The sequence below is a fragment of the Eptesicus fuscus genome, chromosome 5, assembly GCF_027574615.1.
Source record: "Eptesicus fuscus isolate TK198812 chromosome 5, DD_ASM_mEF_20220401, whole genome shotgun sequence".
Taxonomy (NCBI): Eukaryota; Metazoa; Chordata; class Mammalia; order Chiroptera; family Vespertilionidae; genus Eptesicus; species Eptesicus fuscus.
The window spans coordinates 21674832-21691986 of NC_072477.1; the positions used below are offsets into that span (position 1 = coordinate 21674832).

General features: G+C 49.0%; 1 protein-coding gene across 4 annotated transcripts in view; it reads right to left on the reverse strand.

The window, feature by feature from the left end:
- JDP2 (Jun dimerization protein 2) overlaps window positions 1–17155 on the reverse strand; it is a 47256-nt gene that overhangs the window by 21794 nt on the left and 8307 nt on the right. For all 4 annotated transcript variants that reach the window (XM_008138815.3, XM_054715898.1, XM_054715900.1 and 1 more), the window contains exon 2: window positions 16000–16223. In XM_008138815.3, the coding sequence (XP_008137037.1) occupies window positions 16000–16200 (201 nt within the window). In that variant the 5' untranslated portion in view covers window positions 16201–16223. The remainder of the gene's footprint in view (window positions 1–15999; window positions 16224–17155) is intronic.

Consider the following 17155-nt stretch of genomic DNA (forward strand, 5'->3'; position numbering starts at 1 on the left):
AGGACCATCCTCCATCAAAGGCATCCCGAGGGATCTTTCTAAAATGCAAATCTGATCCAGTTATTGGCCTTGGCGATGGGCGGGGGGGTGGTCATTATCTTCAAGCCCAAGCTCCTTAATGAGTCAAGCAAGGCTCCTCATGACTTATCCCTCCTGCTACGGTCTCACCTCCTGTCATTCGCTCCCCTACACTCCATGTTCCTGCAGTGCTAAGCCTCTTTTTACCCTACACTCCCCTAGCTTCAAGCCTTTGCCCCTGCTGTCCCCTTGAGTTATTCTAGGCCTGTACATTCAGCTCAAGCATCACCACCTACAGGAAGCCCTCCTTGATGCTCATCCCCTCCAGGGCCAGGGAGGTGTCCCTCTGCTCTGGGCTCCCATAGAACTCTGAGCTTATCTGGCCCCTACTGTGCTGTATTCTAGACTCAATTCCTACCTCCCCCACTAAACTGGGAGTTCCATGAGGGCACAGTCTGTGTCTGCTACTTTTTGTGTGCCCAGAACCTTGCTAAGCGTGTGGCCATCGGTAATGTTCAACAAACTTTTGCTAAAGGGAGGCCTGATCCACAGAATTGGTGACCTGGACACAACCCAGGACTCCTGCCCCCGAATCTGGTGCCCTTTCCACTTCAACTGCCCCCGATGCCAGGCTCTAATCAAACACAGTCACCTACAAACACCCCACACACTGGATGCCATGCTCACTCAAAGCCTCAAACCAGCCGAGCCAACCACCAGGTGACGGCTCTGAACAAGAGCTGGCAGCGGCGAGGGCTCCACCTGCCAAGATGATTCACTCAGCTCCCCTGGCTGGGGGCGCAGGTGGATAAGCAACTTGGCATCTGCAGGAAGCGGTGGGGAGCAGCAGGGCTGTCCGCTAAGCTCTATCCTGAGGTTCTGGGACTGAGATGACCTAGAGGTCCTAAGCGCCTGCGGCACCCGCAGCCCAGGGACTCGAGTTCAGAGAAAAGGGAGTGAGTCTGCCCAGGTCCCTAGGTCAGGCAGTGACAGTACCAACCAGAGCACACTGCTTTCTGCAGAGGTAGGGAGCGCCTTCTTTATGAACAGAAAGCCTGACTCTGCTGTCATTGGGCATCAGAGCCCACAGGGGGATCCATCCGAAAGGCTTCTCAGTCTGCTCACATCTCAGCAGGATGCAGCATTGACCTTGGCCCTCCCAGCCCACCCCCTTCAGTGAAAACCTTCTCCAGGGTTCAGAGAACCCATAAGACAATAGGCCGCTGGGGCTCAGGGCTGGTTTACAGGAACAGAACAGGGAGAGGCCACTCTCTCAGAAAGCACTGGAGGACAGCTCGCTGGTCTCCACTGCTGAGAAAAGACGGCATTGTGTTCGGAACAAAGCCCCACAAAGCCGCTGGCAGGGTGACACCCGTTTGCGGATGGTCCTGTTAAGGACAGAGCAAACACTGTGACTACAAAAGTGAGGTAGAGGCCAGGAGACAAGGAAAAATCACCCTGGCGCGGGCAGAAAAGCTAACATTGAAGAGAAAAGGGGACTGTGATTAACTGGAAGTTCTTTTGCTGGAGAAAAGCTATTTGGAGAACGATGGCTCTTTTTTGTTGAAATATGTCTATTTCAGGCCCATTTTGTACTTATGGTTTAGTTGAGGTTTCGTTTCCCACTAGGCAATCAACCGGTTTTCTTGCCCAGTTGACAATCGCTTCCAAAGATGAGAAAAGGAGAGAAATGGTGACCCTGACAAGGCTCTCCCCACCTCCAAAAGACTGGTACAAAGCAGGCTGTATCTGGCTTCAGAGAAAAAAATCTGTTTTCTTTTCAAAAAGAGTTAATAAGACAGTGGAAACTGAGTCTTCAACAATAACCCAAACAAGCAGTGTAATACACCTTGATTGCACTGGGGCAAAAACACACACAAAACAAAATAAAACCACCTGAAAAACAGAGGCAGGAGCTCTGCAAAACAACCACTTATAATTCAATGAAAATGCGGTTGTTGCAAAGAATATCTATGCACAGGGACGTTCTGAAAGCCCCGAGTTCGCCGACATGGGAGAATATTTCAAGTCCCACCATCCTATTAAAGCCCGGGAAGTCATTTGTCTTTCCTCGTGAAGGTGAAAGCCAAGGTCCTTGGCTTAATTATTCTCCGCCAACGCAGTTCCGTTTAATCTGTATGCAGGCTGTGCAGCTAACACACGGAGTTCAGCCAACTTCTTTCAGGCACAAGGCACAGATAACAGACAAATCGCTGAGCAGAACCAGCGACCTCTACTTTGCGGGTACTGAACTAGTAAAAATCCCACCCAGGTGACATGGCCAAACGAATTCACAACCAGGGATGCCTGGCTTGGAGGATGGAAAAATGACTTCATCATGAATGATGTATGTGATGAAGTCGATACACATAAAGTTCAGAGATGGGGGAAGGGCTTCAGAGCACCCAGGCAGACTGGGGAGGAGGAGGAGGCACAGAGCAGAAATCTCCCTCCCCTCGCCCCCCCCAGTTCTTAGACCAGAGCTGCTGAGAACTCCCAGCAAATGGAGGCTGCTTTGGCATCAGAACAGTCTGTCTGATTCTCCCTTCTTTAACAAAAAAGAAGCTGGCCTACTGATAAACGCGGCAGCTTAATTAATTAGGAAGTCCCTTAGGGTGTGAACGCTGGCAGCAGGGGGGATCTCTGACCTGGAAATAACTGCTTTGGAAATGCTTCAGTGTTTGCTGACTCGGAGCAACCTTGCCTTACCAAGATCCGGGTACCACACGCGTTAATGAATATCTGATGGTGTGAGGGTCCCTCCGGGAAGCTTGAGATAGGTTTGGAGAAAAATGTGGTGCTGGATCCTTGAAGCCATTCTCAGAGACGTCATTCACAGTCAGAGCTGGGACGCTCAGGTCATCTAAACGCGGCGTCGCCTGGAGGACTTGTTACATCACAGGTTTCTGGGCACACCGGCTGGAGGGTCGGCTTCAGACCCAAGAATGTGCACTTCTGACACGCTCCCAGAGGCTGGCGCCGCTGGCCTGCGGACCCCGCTCTGAGTAGTGCTGATGTAAGCCAGTGGATTTCAGATTGGTTTCAGCAGTAGAAGGCGCTTGTTGAAATGATACCATAATATATTAAATAGATAAAGGCCGTATTTGAGGGGCTCACAGTTGTATTATATACTTACAGTCCATCAGTACAATGAGTTGTGGTTGATGCCTTTAACTCAGAGGTTATGGGGGATGGTTACAGATTTCTGACAGCCTCAGAATCCAAATTATTTGTCTTATGTTTTCCTTGCACACACAGATCAGTAGTTACAAGCAGTGTGTGTGTATACATATACATATACATATACATATACATATATATCTGTGTGTGTGTGTGTGGATATACGTACACACACATACAGTCATGTGTTGCATAACGTTTTGGTCATTGATGAATCGCATCATGATGGTGGCCCAATAAGATTATAGGGGAGTTGAAATATTCCTATTGCCTAGTGATGTCATAGCCGCCATAACACTGTAGCACAAAGCATTACTCAGGTGTTTGTGGTGATGCTGGTGTAAACAAACCTATTGTACTGCCAGTTGTATAAAAATATAGCACGTACAATTATGCATGGTACACAGCATTTGATAATGGTAATAAACGACTATGTTACTAGAGTATGCATTTACTATACTTTTTATCATTATTTTAGCGTGTACGTTTTCTACTTATAAAGAAAAGTTTGCTGTAAAAGAGCATGCCGTGTTATGCTGACGGCAGCCTCACACATCTTGTGTTTACTCTGTGTCTTGACTGCCTCATTTTCTTTCGTGTTTGACCTACTCTTATGTTTTCTACAAAAACATGCTGTACAGGCTTGTAGCCTAGAAGCAATAGGCTATCCCACATAGCCTAGGTGTGCAGTAGGCCGTTACCATCCAGGTTTGTGTAAGTGCCCTCGATGATGTTCGCACAATGACGAGATGGCCTAACGACGCATTTCTCAGAACCTATCCCCGTCATTCCTTAAGCAGCGCTTGGCTGTATATGTAAATAATGTTTTATCACCTGGCCTTCACTCTCAGGATGCTTATCAGTTAAAGGAAAGTAGCAGGAAGAGCTTTGTTCAGAAGTCTATGCAAAACAGATTATGCTGGCACCAGAGGTCACCTTGGCGGTGCTCTCCTAGGTGTTAGGTTTGATAACTAATAGGTATGAGCATGTGTGTGGATTTTGCTTTCTTAAAAAAGCAAAAACAAATAGATAAAGTTATGCTCTAAAAATGAGACCCTAGCAACTTACTTCATCTCTCTGAGCCTTGATTCCCTAACAACTAATAATACTAATAACACCTACCCCATAGAGTTATTGAACAGATCAAAGGAGGTCATTTCTATAAAAGTAGTTTGTAAACCCTAAAGTGCATTGCTCAAATGAGCCTTCTGTCCTGAACGCAGATATCCTCATTCCTTCAAAGACGTGCGCCAGTTTATACTGTACCAGGGGTTTCAACCAATGGCTAGAACCACCTGCCGGCCCCACCCAGACCAACTGAATCAGAATCTCTGGGCTCCACGTCAATATTTTTTTAACTGCTCTCCGGGGGACTCTAATGAGTAGCCAGGATTACTCCATATTTCCTCCTGAGTTCCATACAAAATCCTGCCAAATTGCTCTCATTGCTTCTAGATGGCCACTAGCAATAAAAAGAAAGAGGAGAAAATGCCCCTAACCAGAGTCTGACTTTTCCACTGCTGTTGGCCGGAAAGAGGGTTTTAATAACTACAGCTACTAATTCTGGAGCACCCATAGATGCTAGGCGATTTACATAAATTATCCTTTTTAATCCTCCCCACACCTCTGTGAGGTAGATATCATTCTTCCCTGTTTCTAAAATAGTTTTGCCCTGGTCGGTGTGACTCAGTGGTTGAGCGTTGACCTATAACCAGAAAGTTATGGTTCGATTCCCGGTCAGGGCTCATGCCTAGGCTGTGGGCTTGATCCCCAGAGTGGGGTATGCAGGAGGCAGTCGATCAATGATTCTCTCTCATCACTGATGTTTCTATCTCTCCCTCTCTGAAATCAATAAAAATATTTTTTAAAAATAAAATAGCTTTATTGAGATACCACATACTATACAATTCGCCCACTTCAAGTATAAAATTCAACAGCTTTTAGTACCTTCACAAAGTTGTATCACTGCAATCATTTTTAGAATATTTGCATCACCTCCAAAAAACACCCCACACCTCTTAGCTGCACCCCACACACAACTTCTCCCATCTCTCCCAGCCCTAGGCACCAGGTACCTGGTTTTCCTTTCTGTCTCTATGGGTTTGCCTATTCTGGACATCTCACATCAATGGAATCCTGCAATATGTGGTCCTCTGTGACTGGCTTCTTTCACTTAACGTAATGTCTTCAAGGTTCATGTATGTAGTGTGGATCAGTGCTTTATTCCTTTGTATGGTCAAATATCCCACTGTATGGACATATCGTATTTTATCTATGCATTCGTCATTCATTGGACATTTGGGTTGTTTCCATTTTGGAGAGATTATGAATAACACGGCTGTGAACATTCACGTACAAGTTTTTGTGTGAGCATGTTCTCCTTTCTATTGGCTGTATACCTGGGAGTGTAACTGCTGTCATATGGTATGGGTCTATGTTTAGCCTTTTGAAGAGCTGCCAGACCCAAAGTGGTTGCACCATTCGACATTCCTGCCAGCAGTTGGAGGGTTACCGCTTCTCCCATCCTCACCAACACTTGTGATATCTGTCCTTTCTTATTACAGCCACCCTCGTGGGTGTGAAGTGGGATCTCACTGTGGTTTTGCTTTGCTTTGATGGCTAATGATGCTGAGCATCGCTTCCTGTGCTTCTTAGCCATTCACATATCTTGGGAGAAATGTGCTTTCAGACACTTTGCCTATTTTCTAATTGGCCTACTTGTCTTTCTATTTACTGAGTTGCAATAGTTCTTTACATAGTCTAGATCAGTGATGGGCAACCTTTTGAGCTTGGTGTGTCAAACTTCGCCAAAAAACTGAGCATAACTCGGGTAGTGTGTCACTTTGAGGAAAAAACATTATTTCGCAAATGTTTCATCTTCGGCATGCGGCCGCCTCAGCGGCCACGTGTCATCAGAAATGGCTACACGTGTCAGTGCTGACACGTGTGTCATAGGTTCGCCATCACTGGTCTAGATACAAGTTCCTTATCAGACCTATAATCTGCAAAAAATGTTCTCATATTCTGTAGACTCTCTTTTTGCATTGTGTCCTTTAAAGCACAGAGTTTTCCATTTTGATGATGTCCAACGTATCCATCTTTTATTTTGTTGCTTGTGTTTTCTGTGTCATATCAAATCCAAGGTCAAAGATTGATGGCTGTTTCCTTCCAAGAGTTTTGCAGTTTTAGCTCTTACATTAGGTCTTTGATCCATTTTGAGTTAATTTTTGTATATGTTGTCAGGTAGGGGTCTAGCTCCCCGCCCCACACACTTTTATAATGGAGGAAATGGAAGCTCAAACGGCCAGTTACCTTTCCAGAGCTACAGCAGCCCTGCGTTGCTGCACTGCTTCCAAAGAGCCAAGGTTTGTTCTTGGTGGTGGTTGGGAGAGGAGGAAGGGGAAGAGCTATGGAGGCAGATCCCCCAGAGGAGCTTGCCACCCAGTACATGCACATCCTCTCTTCTTAGTACAGGGACCCAGCCACTGAACAGAGCACACTGAGCACCAGCACAGGGCAGGATGTGAGCAGCCTCAAGGGGTCGCTAAACCCAGAGGAGGCCTGTGACCTCGCTCCCAGCACCTCTGCAGCCTGCTCTAATCGGTGCAAAGGTCCTCCTAATCACTGAGCTCTAGCCTCAGGCCAGGTTATCTGTGTCTTTTGTTTTTTTGTGTGTTTGGTGGTAGTTGTTGTGAATCCTCACCAGAGGGTATGTTTGCATTGATTTTTTTTTTTAAGGGAGAGAAACATTGATCAGTTGCCTCGACTGTGCACCCTGACCAGGGATCCAACACACAACCTAGGCATGTGCCCTAATTAGAAATCGAACCGCAACCTTTTGGTGCACAGGACACGCTCCAACCAACGGAGCCGCCCAGCCAGGGCTGTCTTGTGTCTTTTGGACACAGAAGAGGGGAAAGAGACTCGGCTGACTCCAGAGTCGTTCAGCCAGAGGAGGTCACTGTGAGAGGACTCAGTTAGTTTCCCAACCCTGAGTCCTTGTTGACAGTGGAGACACCAAAGTAAGATGACCAGCACTGACAGGAAAGGCCACTTGGAAGTGCTGTTAAAAAATTGATGGTTCTTGCCCAGCTGGTGTGGCTCAGAGGTTAAGCATCGACCTATGAACCAGGAGATCACGGTTCGGTTCCCGGTCAGGGCACATGCCTGGGTTATGGTATGGGCTCAATCCCCAGTGTGGGGTGTACAGGAGGCAACCAACCAATGATTCCCTCTCATCACTGATGTTTCTATCTCTCTCTTCCCCTCCCTTCCTCTCTGAAATCAATAAAAAAATATTTTTTTTTTCAAAAATTGATGGTTCTGGAAATCCAGCAATGACCTTAAAACATGGGATACAAGATAAGAGGTTACACGAGGCAGCTGAGGGGAAACCAGAGGGCTGAGGAGCCTTCTCATTTACAGTTTGTGTGGAAACGACAACTCGGCTGCATCTAATCTGCATAAACAACCAGAAACAGGAAGGTCTGCTCACTTTCCTGAAACCCAGGTTACAGGCACAACACACTGGAAAGGCCGACGTGGTCAGAATTTGTCGTGTCACTCTCTGCAAACGGACTCCGTCTTCATAAAGTCGGTTACAGATGCACCGCGCTGTCGTCAGCCATCCTTACACACAGATGAAAAAGCAGATGCTCAGAAAGACCAGCTGACTTGTCCAAGGTCATACAGAGAGTGAGCGAAGGAGCCAGACTCTGAACCCAGAAGCTGGACCCAAGCCCAGAGCTCTTCCCAGGCCCCAGAAGCAGTGCCTCTGGGTAGAAGCCAGGATGGTGTCCTGCTCCCATGACACCTGGGCCCCTCCACACACTCAGGCCACTCACCACCTCCAAGGGCAAAGTGCCCTCAAGGAAATGAGAGCCCGAGTAACAGTGTTTGAATAAATTATAAAACTAATTTGCATAATTGACACATTTGAAAAGTAAATCATAATCACATCTCACACTTCTTGTGCATCTCAGTAAGTGCCAGGCATTATGTGAAACCCTTTAGCCACATGCGTTCATTTAATCATCACAGCAACACTGAGAGGTCGGTACTAATATTATTCCCATCTTTAAGACAGAGAAGCTAAGAAAGCAGTACAGGACTCTCTGAACTTTCCAGAGGTGTTTGATTTCTGCTAAGAACATACATGTCCAGCCATGTCCCCACCATCAGCTCTCCAAGGTGACCCCATGCGGGGATGACAGCAGGGATGGCCAACCTCTGATGTTAAATAAGAGCTTCAGAACCCCTGTGAGTGCTTAGGGCATGGTCTCAAATCAGACGCAATTCCACAGGGGGCAGTGTTAAACAGTCATAGCTGCTCTGAGCTATCACTCATTCTCCTTCAAATTAAACTATCAAAGGGGGGAAAAAGCTAACAGCTTTTTAAAATGTGCTAACAAAGTGACGGAATTAAAGTGGAAATTCAGGATTTCAAAGACGAGTCAGGAGATTCTGTTCCAAGAGAGGGACAGATTGGCTCTCTCTGCCAAACAGGCAGGAGACAGAAAAAGCGTCTGAGTCAGGGGGAAGCAGGCCAGCGCCATTCCGGAGAGCCGCAAATTAAAAACCAATTATGCAAGGCTTGCTAAAAAATCTCAGTGGGCTGCCTTTATGTGTTAAATCACTAAAAACACAAGCATGCTCACGCCAACATTTACCCAGCACGTCAGCTGGTTGGGGGCAACTTTTTATGCTCAGGCCAAACATGCTGAACATTTTGGTCTTTTTGGTGGCATGAACTCTGGAGAACCACCTGTGGCTGCGAGTGAGCACACCTCCCAGGGCCACCCTACAGTCCACAGGTTCAAATTCACGTTTCCTGCAAAGGTGAAAACTTCCCAAATGTCCTCAGAGACCCTGGAGAAGTTGGAAAATGACCAGTGCAAAATCCACAGACAGCTAAGTCTCCTCTCGGGCTCTGAGGACCTGGGGGATGAGGACCTGGGGGATGAGGACCTGGGGAACGAGGACCTGGGGGATGAGGACCTGGGGAACGAGGACCTGGGGAATATGCGCTGGAAGGGCAGTCTGCGATGGAATGCACAGAATCCTGAAGGTGAGGCCCTCGGAATGTGCCCTGACAAGGATCGGAAGAGCCTGAGGAGACGTATAATGAACAAGGTCATCCCTGAGCTTCCTAAACATACCGATTCCCGGGACTGCCCTCAGACATTCTGAGTCCATGGGCCTGAGCGGGGTCTGAAATTTTTATTTATAAGAAATTCCCCAAGAGGTTTTGGTGATCGGCCAAGTTTGGGAATAGTTGGTTGGGTTTTCATTGTGTTCTTTTTTTTCTGCCTCAAGTCGCTCAAGTTCAGAAACAGAAAAGCAAATGGACAATGCTTGGAGGTAAGAATGGAGAGATATAGAAATCAAGGCAGGGGACGTGTAAGTGGCTTGCCAAGCTGACACAGCTAATTCATGTTCAAAACAACAAGCCTACATATAAAACTACAGTCTATGCAAGGTAGCGCACACAGGCTGGTGGAAATAAAAAGAAATGTAAGATCTAGTCCCGACCCTTGGGACCTACAAACAGGACTCAAACTCAAAAGCAGGCTGGTGACACGGTGTGAAGTGGGCTGGGTATAAGGCAAGAGGGAGCAGTGGGGTCTGTGGTCAACTGAAGACTGCATGCTGAGACAGTGAACATCTACCACCCAGCAGTAGCTTTCATTGCATATAAGGGTGTGGGCCTAGAGTGGCCAGATAGTCTGGTTTTTTAAAAGAAGCCAGAAAGTTCACATTTCCTGGCTTTTAAATATAGCAACTCATTCAATTTTTTAAAAAAAAAATACTGTGAGGGCCAACAAGATTCATCTGTAGGCTGACTCCTGCCCATGGAATGACAGTTTGCAGCCTCTTTCCTAAAAGGTCATCCAGTCCAACTTCCCTTGAACTTGAGACCCCTCTAGAGCCCTGCAGTGGCACAGAGAGTGAGGGGTCCCATCTAGCAGGTGGTTAAGTAAGTGCCTGGTTTGTACATGAGTGTGGAAGGGTGGAACGTGTGGCCTTCCCATCTGCCCCCTGCCCCCACCAGCCACACTGAAAATGCATTCCAAGCTCAGAGGCAGGGTGCGGCCCCTGCAGCCACAGCAGCCCACTCATAGATGGCCCAGGAAGGACCACAATCTTCAGGCCAATGGGGACTGGTTAAGGAGTCCAGCTGGAACGGGCTAAAGAATAAAATGTGTAGAAAGAAAAGCTCTAGAGAAAGCCAGGGAGCAAAACTGTCTTGAGAAGGAATATTGGAAAGGAAAGAAGAACAAAAAGGCAAGGAAGAAGAGGAAGAGGTGTGTGGAGAGAGGTAGAAGAGGGTAAAGAGGGGATAAATGGTGATGGAAGGGGACTTGATTTGGGGTGGTGAACATACAATACAATATACAGATGATGTGTTATAGAACTGTACACCTGCAACCTATATAATTAACCAATGTCACCCCAATCAATTCAACTTCTTTAAAAAGGCAAGAAAGAAGCATGTGCTCACTCTAAATATCCCATAACCCAAAATATAGCATCCCCAGATCCGAGCCAGCCATTGAAACCAGCAATCTGCCCACTCGCCACCCACCTGGTCTGCTTAATTTTTCTTCACAATATTGCCTACTCCATGACCTTTTATTTCTGGACTAGAGGCCCGGTGCATGAAATTCGTGCACGGAGGAGGGTTGTCCCTCAGCCCAGCCTGTACCCTCTCCAATAGGGGACCCCTCAAGGGATGTCCGACTGCCCAACCACCGGGATCAGGTCTAAACAGGCAGTCGGACATCCCTCTCACAATCCAGGACTGCTGGCTCCCAACTGCTTGCCTGCCTGTCTTCCTGATTGCCCCTAACCGCTTCTGCCTGCCAGCCTGATCACCCCCTAACCACTCTGCTTCCAGCCTGTTTGCTCCCAACTTCCCTCCTCTGCCAGCCTGGTCACCCCTAACTGCCCTCTCCTGCAGGGTTGACCACCTCCAACTGCCCTCCCTTGCAGGTTTGGTCCTTCTCAACTGCCCTCCCTTGCAGGCTGGGTGCCTCCCAACTGCCCTCTCCTGCTGGCCATCTTGTGGTGGCCATCTTGTGTCCACATGGGGGCAGCTATATTGTGTGTTGCAGTGATGATCAATCTGTATAGTACTCTTTTATTAGATAGGATAGAGGCCTGGTACAGGGGTGGGGGCCAGCTGGTTTGCCCTGAAGGGCGTCCCGGATCAGGTGGGGGTTCCCTTGGGGTGTGGGGCGGCCTGAGCGAGGGGCCTGTGGTGGTTTGCAGGCCGGCCACGCCCCTGGCAACCCAAGCGGAGGCCCTGGTATCTGGAATTTATTTTCCTTCTACAATTAAAACTTTGTAGCCTGGAGCGGAGCCAAGCCTGGGACTCCCTCCGAGGCCTGCAGCCATTTGTGTTGGGGTTATAATTGAAACTTTGTTGCCTTAAGCGGGTGGGCCCGGCCAGGATGTGCGGAAAGCTTTGCTTTCCCTGTTGCCGGAGGCAACCCTGGCCTGCTCTCTCAAGCTCCATTCTGCTGCCATTTGTTTGAATTTGTTTACCTTCTATAATTGAAACTTTGTAGCTTGAGTGGAGGCTTAGGCCTGGCAAGGGCAGGCGAAAAGCTTGGCTTCCTCTGTTACCTAGGAAACCTTGCTCTCTGTGGCTGTAGCCATCTTGGTTTGGGTTAATTTGCATACTCGCTCTGATTGGATGGTGGGCGTGGCTTGTGGGTGTGTCAGAGGTATGGTCAATTTGCATATTTGTCTATTATTAGATAGGATGCCTCCACTACACTACACAGTTCCAAGAGAAAGGGTTGGGGAGCCTGTCTACTCTGTTTATGGTTCAGTTCCCAGTGTCTGGCACACAGTAGGTGTGCTCAGCAAATATCTGTTGGACAAATGGACTGCAGGCAAGCAGTTGGCACCAAAACAGTTTAGCATTATGTGTCAACCACCTAATAATAACATCAGCACAAAACGCCTATCGTTTAACTTAAAGCATCCAGTTTTCTTTTACCAAATTGCTTCGTGGATTTGCACATGGCCCCAGAGACTACCGGTCTCCACGAGGTGGACAGTCCAAGAGCCTGCTCTGACCAGGCTGCCTGCGCGGCTGCTCAGCCCACTCGCTCTCCAAGCCTGGGAGACAATGCGGCCACAGAACTGCCAGACTCAGCACTAATGGGGCCATGTCATCAAAATGATCCAATGTTCCAGGCCGGGTTCATTCCACCCCACCCCCTTCCTCAACCTGATAGAGAGGCAGCCGCAGCATAAGGTTAATAAAGCTTTGGCTCCGAAGTTAGCTTTCCAGCTGCATGACCTTGGCCCTCTCCACGCCTTGTTAACCTCATCCATCATGTGGGCATAACAATAATAATAGTAACAGCAATTACTTCCAAGGGTTCTTGTGCAAGTTCAATGAGATGTTTCACAAAGAGTGTCCAGGACGGTGCCTGCTGCTTGGCCCAGTGCATCCGAGACGTGGCTATTGCAGCAGCAGCCTCGTCATCACCCCGGACTCCAGTTTTGCCACTTTCCTGAGTGACTTGACCCCCCTCCTCCTTGGACCTCATATTCCTCTTCTCTAACATGGGAAAAACCCAGTCACCAGGATGGATCAGGAAAGGAATAAACGAGATCATGCATGTTAAACAGCACACGTCCTAGTATATAGTCAATATTTTATAATTCAAGGAACTTTACTAAAATGCCTGTGTGAAAATCCACCGAAGGCAGTTTGCCATATGCAAAGAAGTATTTGGGGCATGAGGTTCTGCAGTGACAAGGTTCTCTCCCCACCGCTTTCTGTGGTAGTTGCTCTAAGAGTAAGCACCAGCACCCCAAACCACCCACCCCTGCTGGAAACCAATCATTGTCACTAAGAGAGAAATGTGAAAAGGGAATCCGGAAGGCTGGTCAACCTTAATTGCTCTGAAAGGACGGAGCTGATCACCCATTGTTTAGTTGAGACTTTGGTAGCTAAAGCAGCCTCCACCTGTTAGTCGTATGTAAATTCTTGCTGATTGTCTATTATTGGAACTTCTTGCCTAAAGGATATGGGTGTATCTCATAACCTTAATAAAAGGGATAGCAAGGCCAGAGAGGTGTGTAGTCCTCCCCCTAGAGGTGGACTCCCGCCTGGCCCCCCAATTCCCACATTAATTCTTTTCCAGTCTCTTTTCATTTGTGTGCGGCCTTCTCCAGAACCCGAACCCTGAACCGGGACCCTGAACCACGCGGGACGTGAAAGGGGCTCCCACACACCCGCTTGAGTCGAACCCAGAAAGCATTGGAGGTCAGTTCCCAGTGCAGGGCTGACCTTACCTCCCGCCAGCACAGTCTACTTTGCCCCCCCCCATCCCCACCCCGCGATGCTGCAGGGCGACAGGAGGGAGAGGCATGCAAATGCGCCCCAGCAGTGGCTGGTTACTTCACGGCCCCGATGGCGCGTGTTTGTGGGCGCCTGTGAAGACAGCACGTCACTGCCAGGTACAGGGCATATGCCTCCAATGTGGGGGAGGCTGCGAAATGTGAAAATACTCAACCCAAATAAAGGCCTCCCCAACCCCCACCCTCACCAAAAAAGGAAGGCTTCTCCTGCACCTTTTGTAGAGGGAAGAGGTGGTAACTCCACTTCCCAGGCTAATCCCTGGTGGGCCAGCCTCTGACGAAGGCTTTCATAAACACTGAAGCCTCCTCAGCAGCCCAGTGATGCCCCTCGGGCACTGGTTTAAAGGGTGACTATCCTGTGGAATGACCCCTGCAACTGCTGCTTTCGAGATATGAGCCTGGGAAGGTGAATAGCAAGGGACCAAAGGCAAGGGCCCTCGGAAAAGAAAACGGAAGTCCCCAGTGCAGGGTGAGCATTAGTGCTGGGAACGCCCCCAGCCCACTTTCCCAGGGCTTGCGATTTGGCCAAAGGCCTGAGGTCCCCACCCGACAGCATAGCTGCCCACCTGGAAGGGAGAAGGAGCCGAGAAGTGCTATCGACAGCACGTTGATCTGCAACGTTCATTCACAAGAATGTCATTACCATCAACTCTCATCTTGAAATCATTAGTGGGCATCTATAATGCACCTAATCCAGGTGTCCCAAGTGCAAATGTCTACAATGGGGGCCAAGCAGTTAAGTAAAGGAAGGCAGCTGGTGGTAACCAAAGCAAAACCGACAGTGGAAGAAAAATGGAGAATAATAGGGAGGTGTGGGGGCCTGTGGCAAACGGGAAAGAGGAAAGACGTGAGGGGGTCTCGGCATTCCGTGTAGCTGTTGCCATGCCAGAACAGGGCACCTGTGAGCAGATCTTCCAAGTTTTTAATCAAAGATTAAAGTCCAACTTTTTAAGTGAAGTGTTGGTTCAAGTTTCTTTTAAAACATTGTGCAGGCCAAACAAAACACATCTGAGAGCCAGATCCAGGATGCCAATGGCCAGTTTGCCACCCCTGGCCAAGCCCCCAGCGGCCCTTCTCCGCAGTTTTTAATGGTATTCCTGGGGAGAGTGAGGGCCGAGCAGTAGCTGCATAACGTCCCCAGCTCTCCTCTGCCAGGACCCAGACACCTTTCTCCACGCAAGAGCCCCTCCGAGCTCCAACCTAAAGCATGAGCCCCCTCCAGGGCACCTTTGCCTGTGAATGTTCCTCATCAGAACTGCTGAGCACCTGATACGCAGCAGCTTCCCACGTCCCGTCCCCCACACCTGTCCCCAGCCACCTCTCCCCTCCCACCACTGGCTCCTTCTCCCTTCCAGGAGGGCAGCTATTCCGTCAAGCCTTTGGCCAAATCGCAAGCCCTGGGAAAGTGGGCTGGGGGCGTTCCCAGCACTAATGCTCACCCTGCACTGGGGACTTCTGCTTCTCACCAGTCCCCAGGGGAAAGCAGCTCTTCTGCCAGCGAGGCTCATGAGAGCGACAGCTGCAAGGGACCCGAGGAGGGAGTGCTCCATGTGTGGGTCCCTTGCAAACATCTAAGGCAGACGATATGGGTGTCTGAGGCCAAGCCCAGCTCTGGCAGCTCCTTGAGAAGACAGGCCACACCATCCTTCCTCCAAGTTCCCACGTTCAGCTGCAGCCTGGGGCCAAGGGTGTTAGAGCAATGACATGACTAACGATGGTTTTCAAGATAACGCAATATTAGCGTTCTCTTGTATACTTTTCAAAGCATGTGCACAGTTCCATGGTCTCCCTTGATCCTCCCGGCACCCCAGAGAGACTGCCAATATATTACTATTACTATTATTATTTTTAAAGATATCGCATTTTTTATTATTTTTTTTAATCCTCACCCGAGGACATGCTGAGGGGGTTGGGGGGAGGCATATCAATGCGAGAAACATCGATAAGTTGCCTTCTGTACACTCCCCGACTGGGGATCAAACCTGCATGTGTGTGCCCTGACCAGGAATTGAACCAGCAACCTTTTGGTGCACGGGACAACGTTCAAACAACTGAGTCACTCCAGCTGGGCCCAATATGCTATTATTCATTTTTGTTATCAATCACTCTATCCTTGCCCCTCAAAGAATCAGAGAGGTTCAGCATCCTGTCCTCGCCAGGGACCTCTCAAACTTTACCATGTCCATGAACTCCCCAGGGGAACTTATTAAAATGCAGACTCTATTTCAGAAGGTCTGGGGTGGAGCCTGAGATTCTGCATTTTTACAGGCCACCGGGCTGCATGGATGCTACTGGTCCTCAGACCCCACGATGAACAGCAACGCTGAGGTCACACAGCGGGTGTAGGGCTAGTCCTGGGGGACTCTAACCCGGGCGTCCCGCTCCTGGATGCTGCCTGAGAGAACAAGGCTCACTCACCTCACTTTTCACAGGCTGAGGCCTCTTGCCCAGTTTCACCTCCAGGAAGTGCAAGGGGGCGATCATGGCCCCAATGTTGCGGATGTCAGCGTATTTCAGCTCCTCTGCAGTCAGGGCTGAGCTGGGGAGTCCGGTCAGGGGGCCGAGCCCTGGCAGAGAGCCCGCAGTCACAGAAGGGTCCGGGATCTGCCCAGGCATCATAGCAGGAGGAGTGGCAGTCCAGCCTGGAGTAGGCGGGAGGAGAAGACACGTGCTGTCAGCCAGAAGAAGAGCTATGAGGGGACCTCATCCTTTCTTTCCCTAATGTCCCCCTCACCCCTTCCCGTCCCAGTGTCTCTCTCTGCCCTTATTTTATTATAGAGGGAATCGTAATCCATTATTTCATATCAAGGTTTTCCTTGACACTTAAAGTAATGCTTAAATCCAACCATCAGCTCATTGATTCAGCACTCGCCATGTGCTCGGCACTGCGTAATCCGCCTACAGCCCCATAGGACTGGGTCAGTGCCCATGACACAGAGGAAAAAGCCGGAGCTTAGGAAGATAACTCACTCAAGACTGCACACAGTTGGAACTGGAAGAGCTGGGATTTAAACCACAACCTACTGCCTCCCAAGAGGATGGTTTATAACAGTGGAATCTCAAGCATCTTTGCACCTGTTTAAGAGGGAGCTATTTTGGGCCTGGCACGGTGCCTCCCCTCAAATCACACATCCCGTTCTGCATACTTGTTAAGACACCCTGAATATGAAATGAAGCAAATCGAAGTTAAAGGTGAGTGTGTGCCTCTGGTGTCTACGAGGAGGAGATTGAGGCAAAGGAGATGCAATTAATTAGCCTGTGCTTTCCCCAGCGGAGCCCAGTACCAGAAAAGTCCTCCAGCCTCCTGTTTCTCAAAGCAAACACGTATTCCGGCTGTGCCAGACCCAAAAGGTTTGCAAGGGAAGACAGATTCAGGCATGAAAGAAAGACAGAAATTAGACAGGTCAACATCGAGAGAATTATTTCTTCCCTCTCTTTTCTGGGAGAAGCTCGTGGGTAAGAAGTGGTTACTTCAAGGCACAGCTGGCAGTGCAAAAAGCTCGTCTTCCAATAAAGCCAGACTTATCTGGTCCCTGACAGGGCTCCTACCATTCATTCATTCGCCCACTTAACC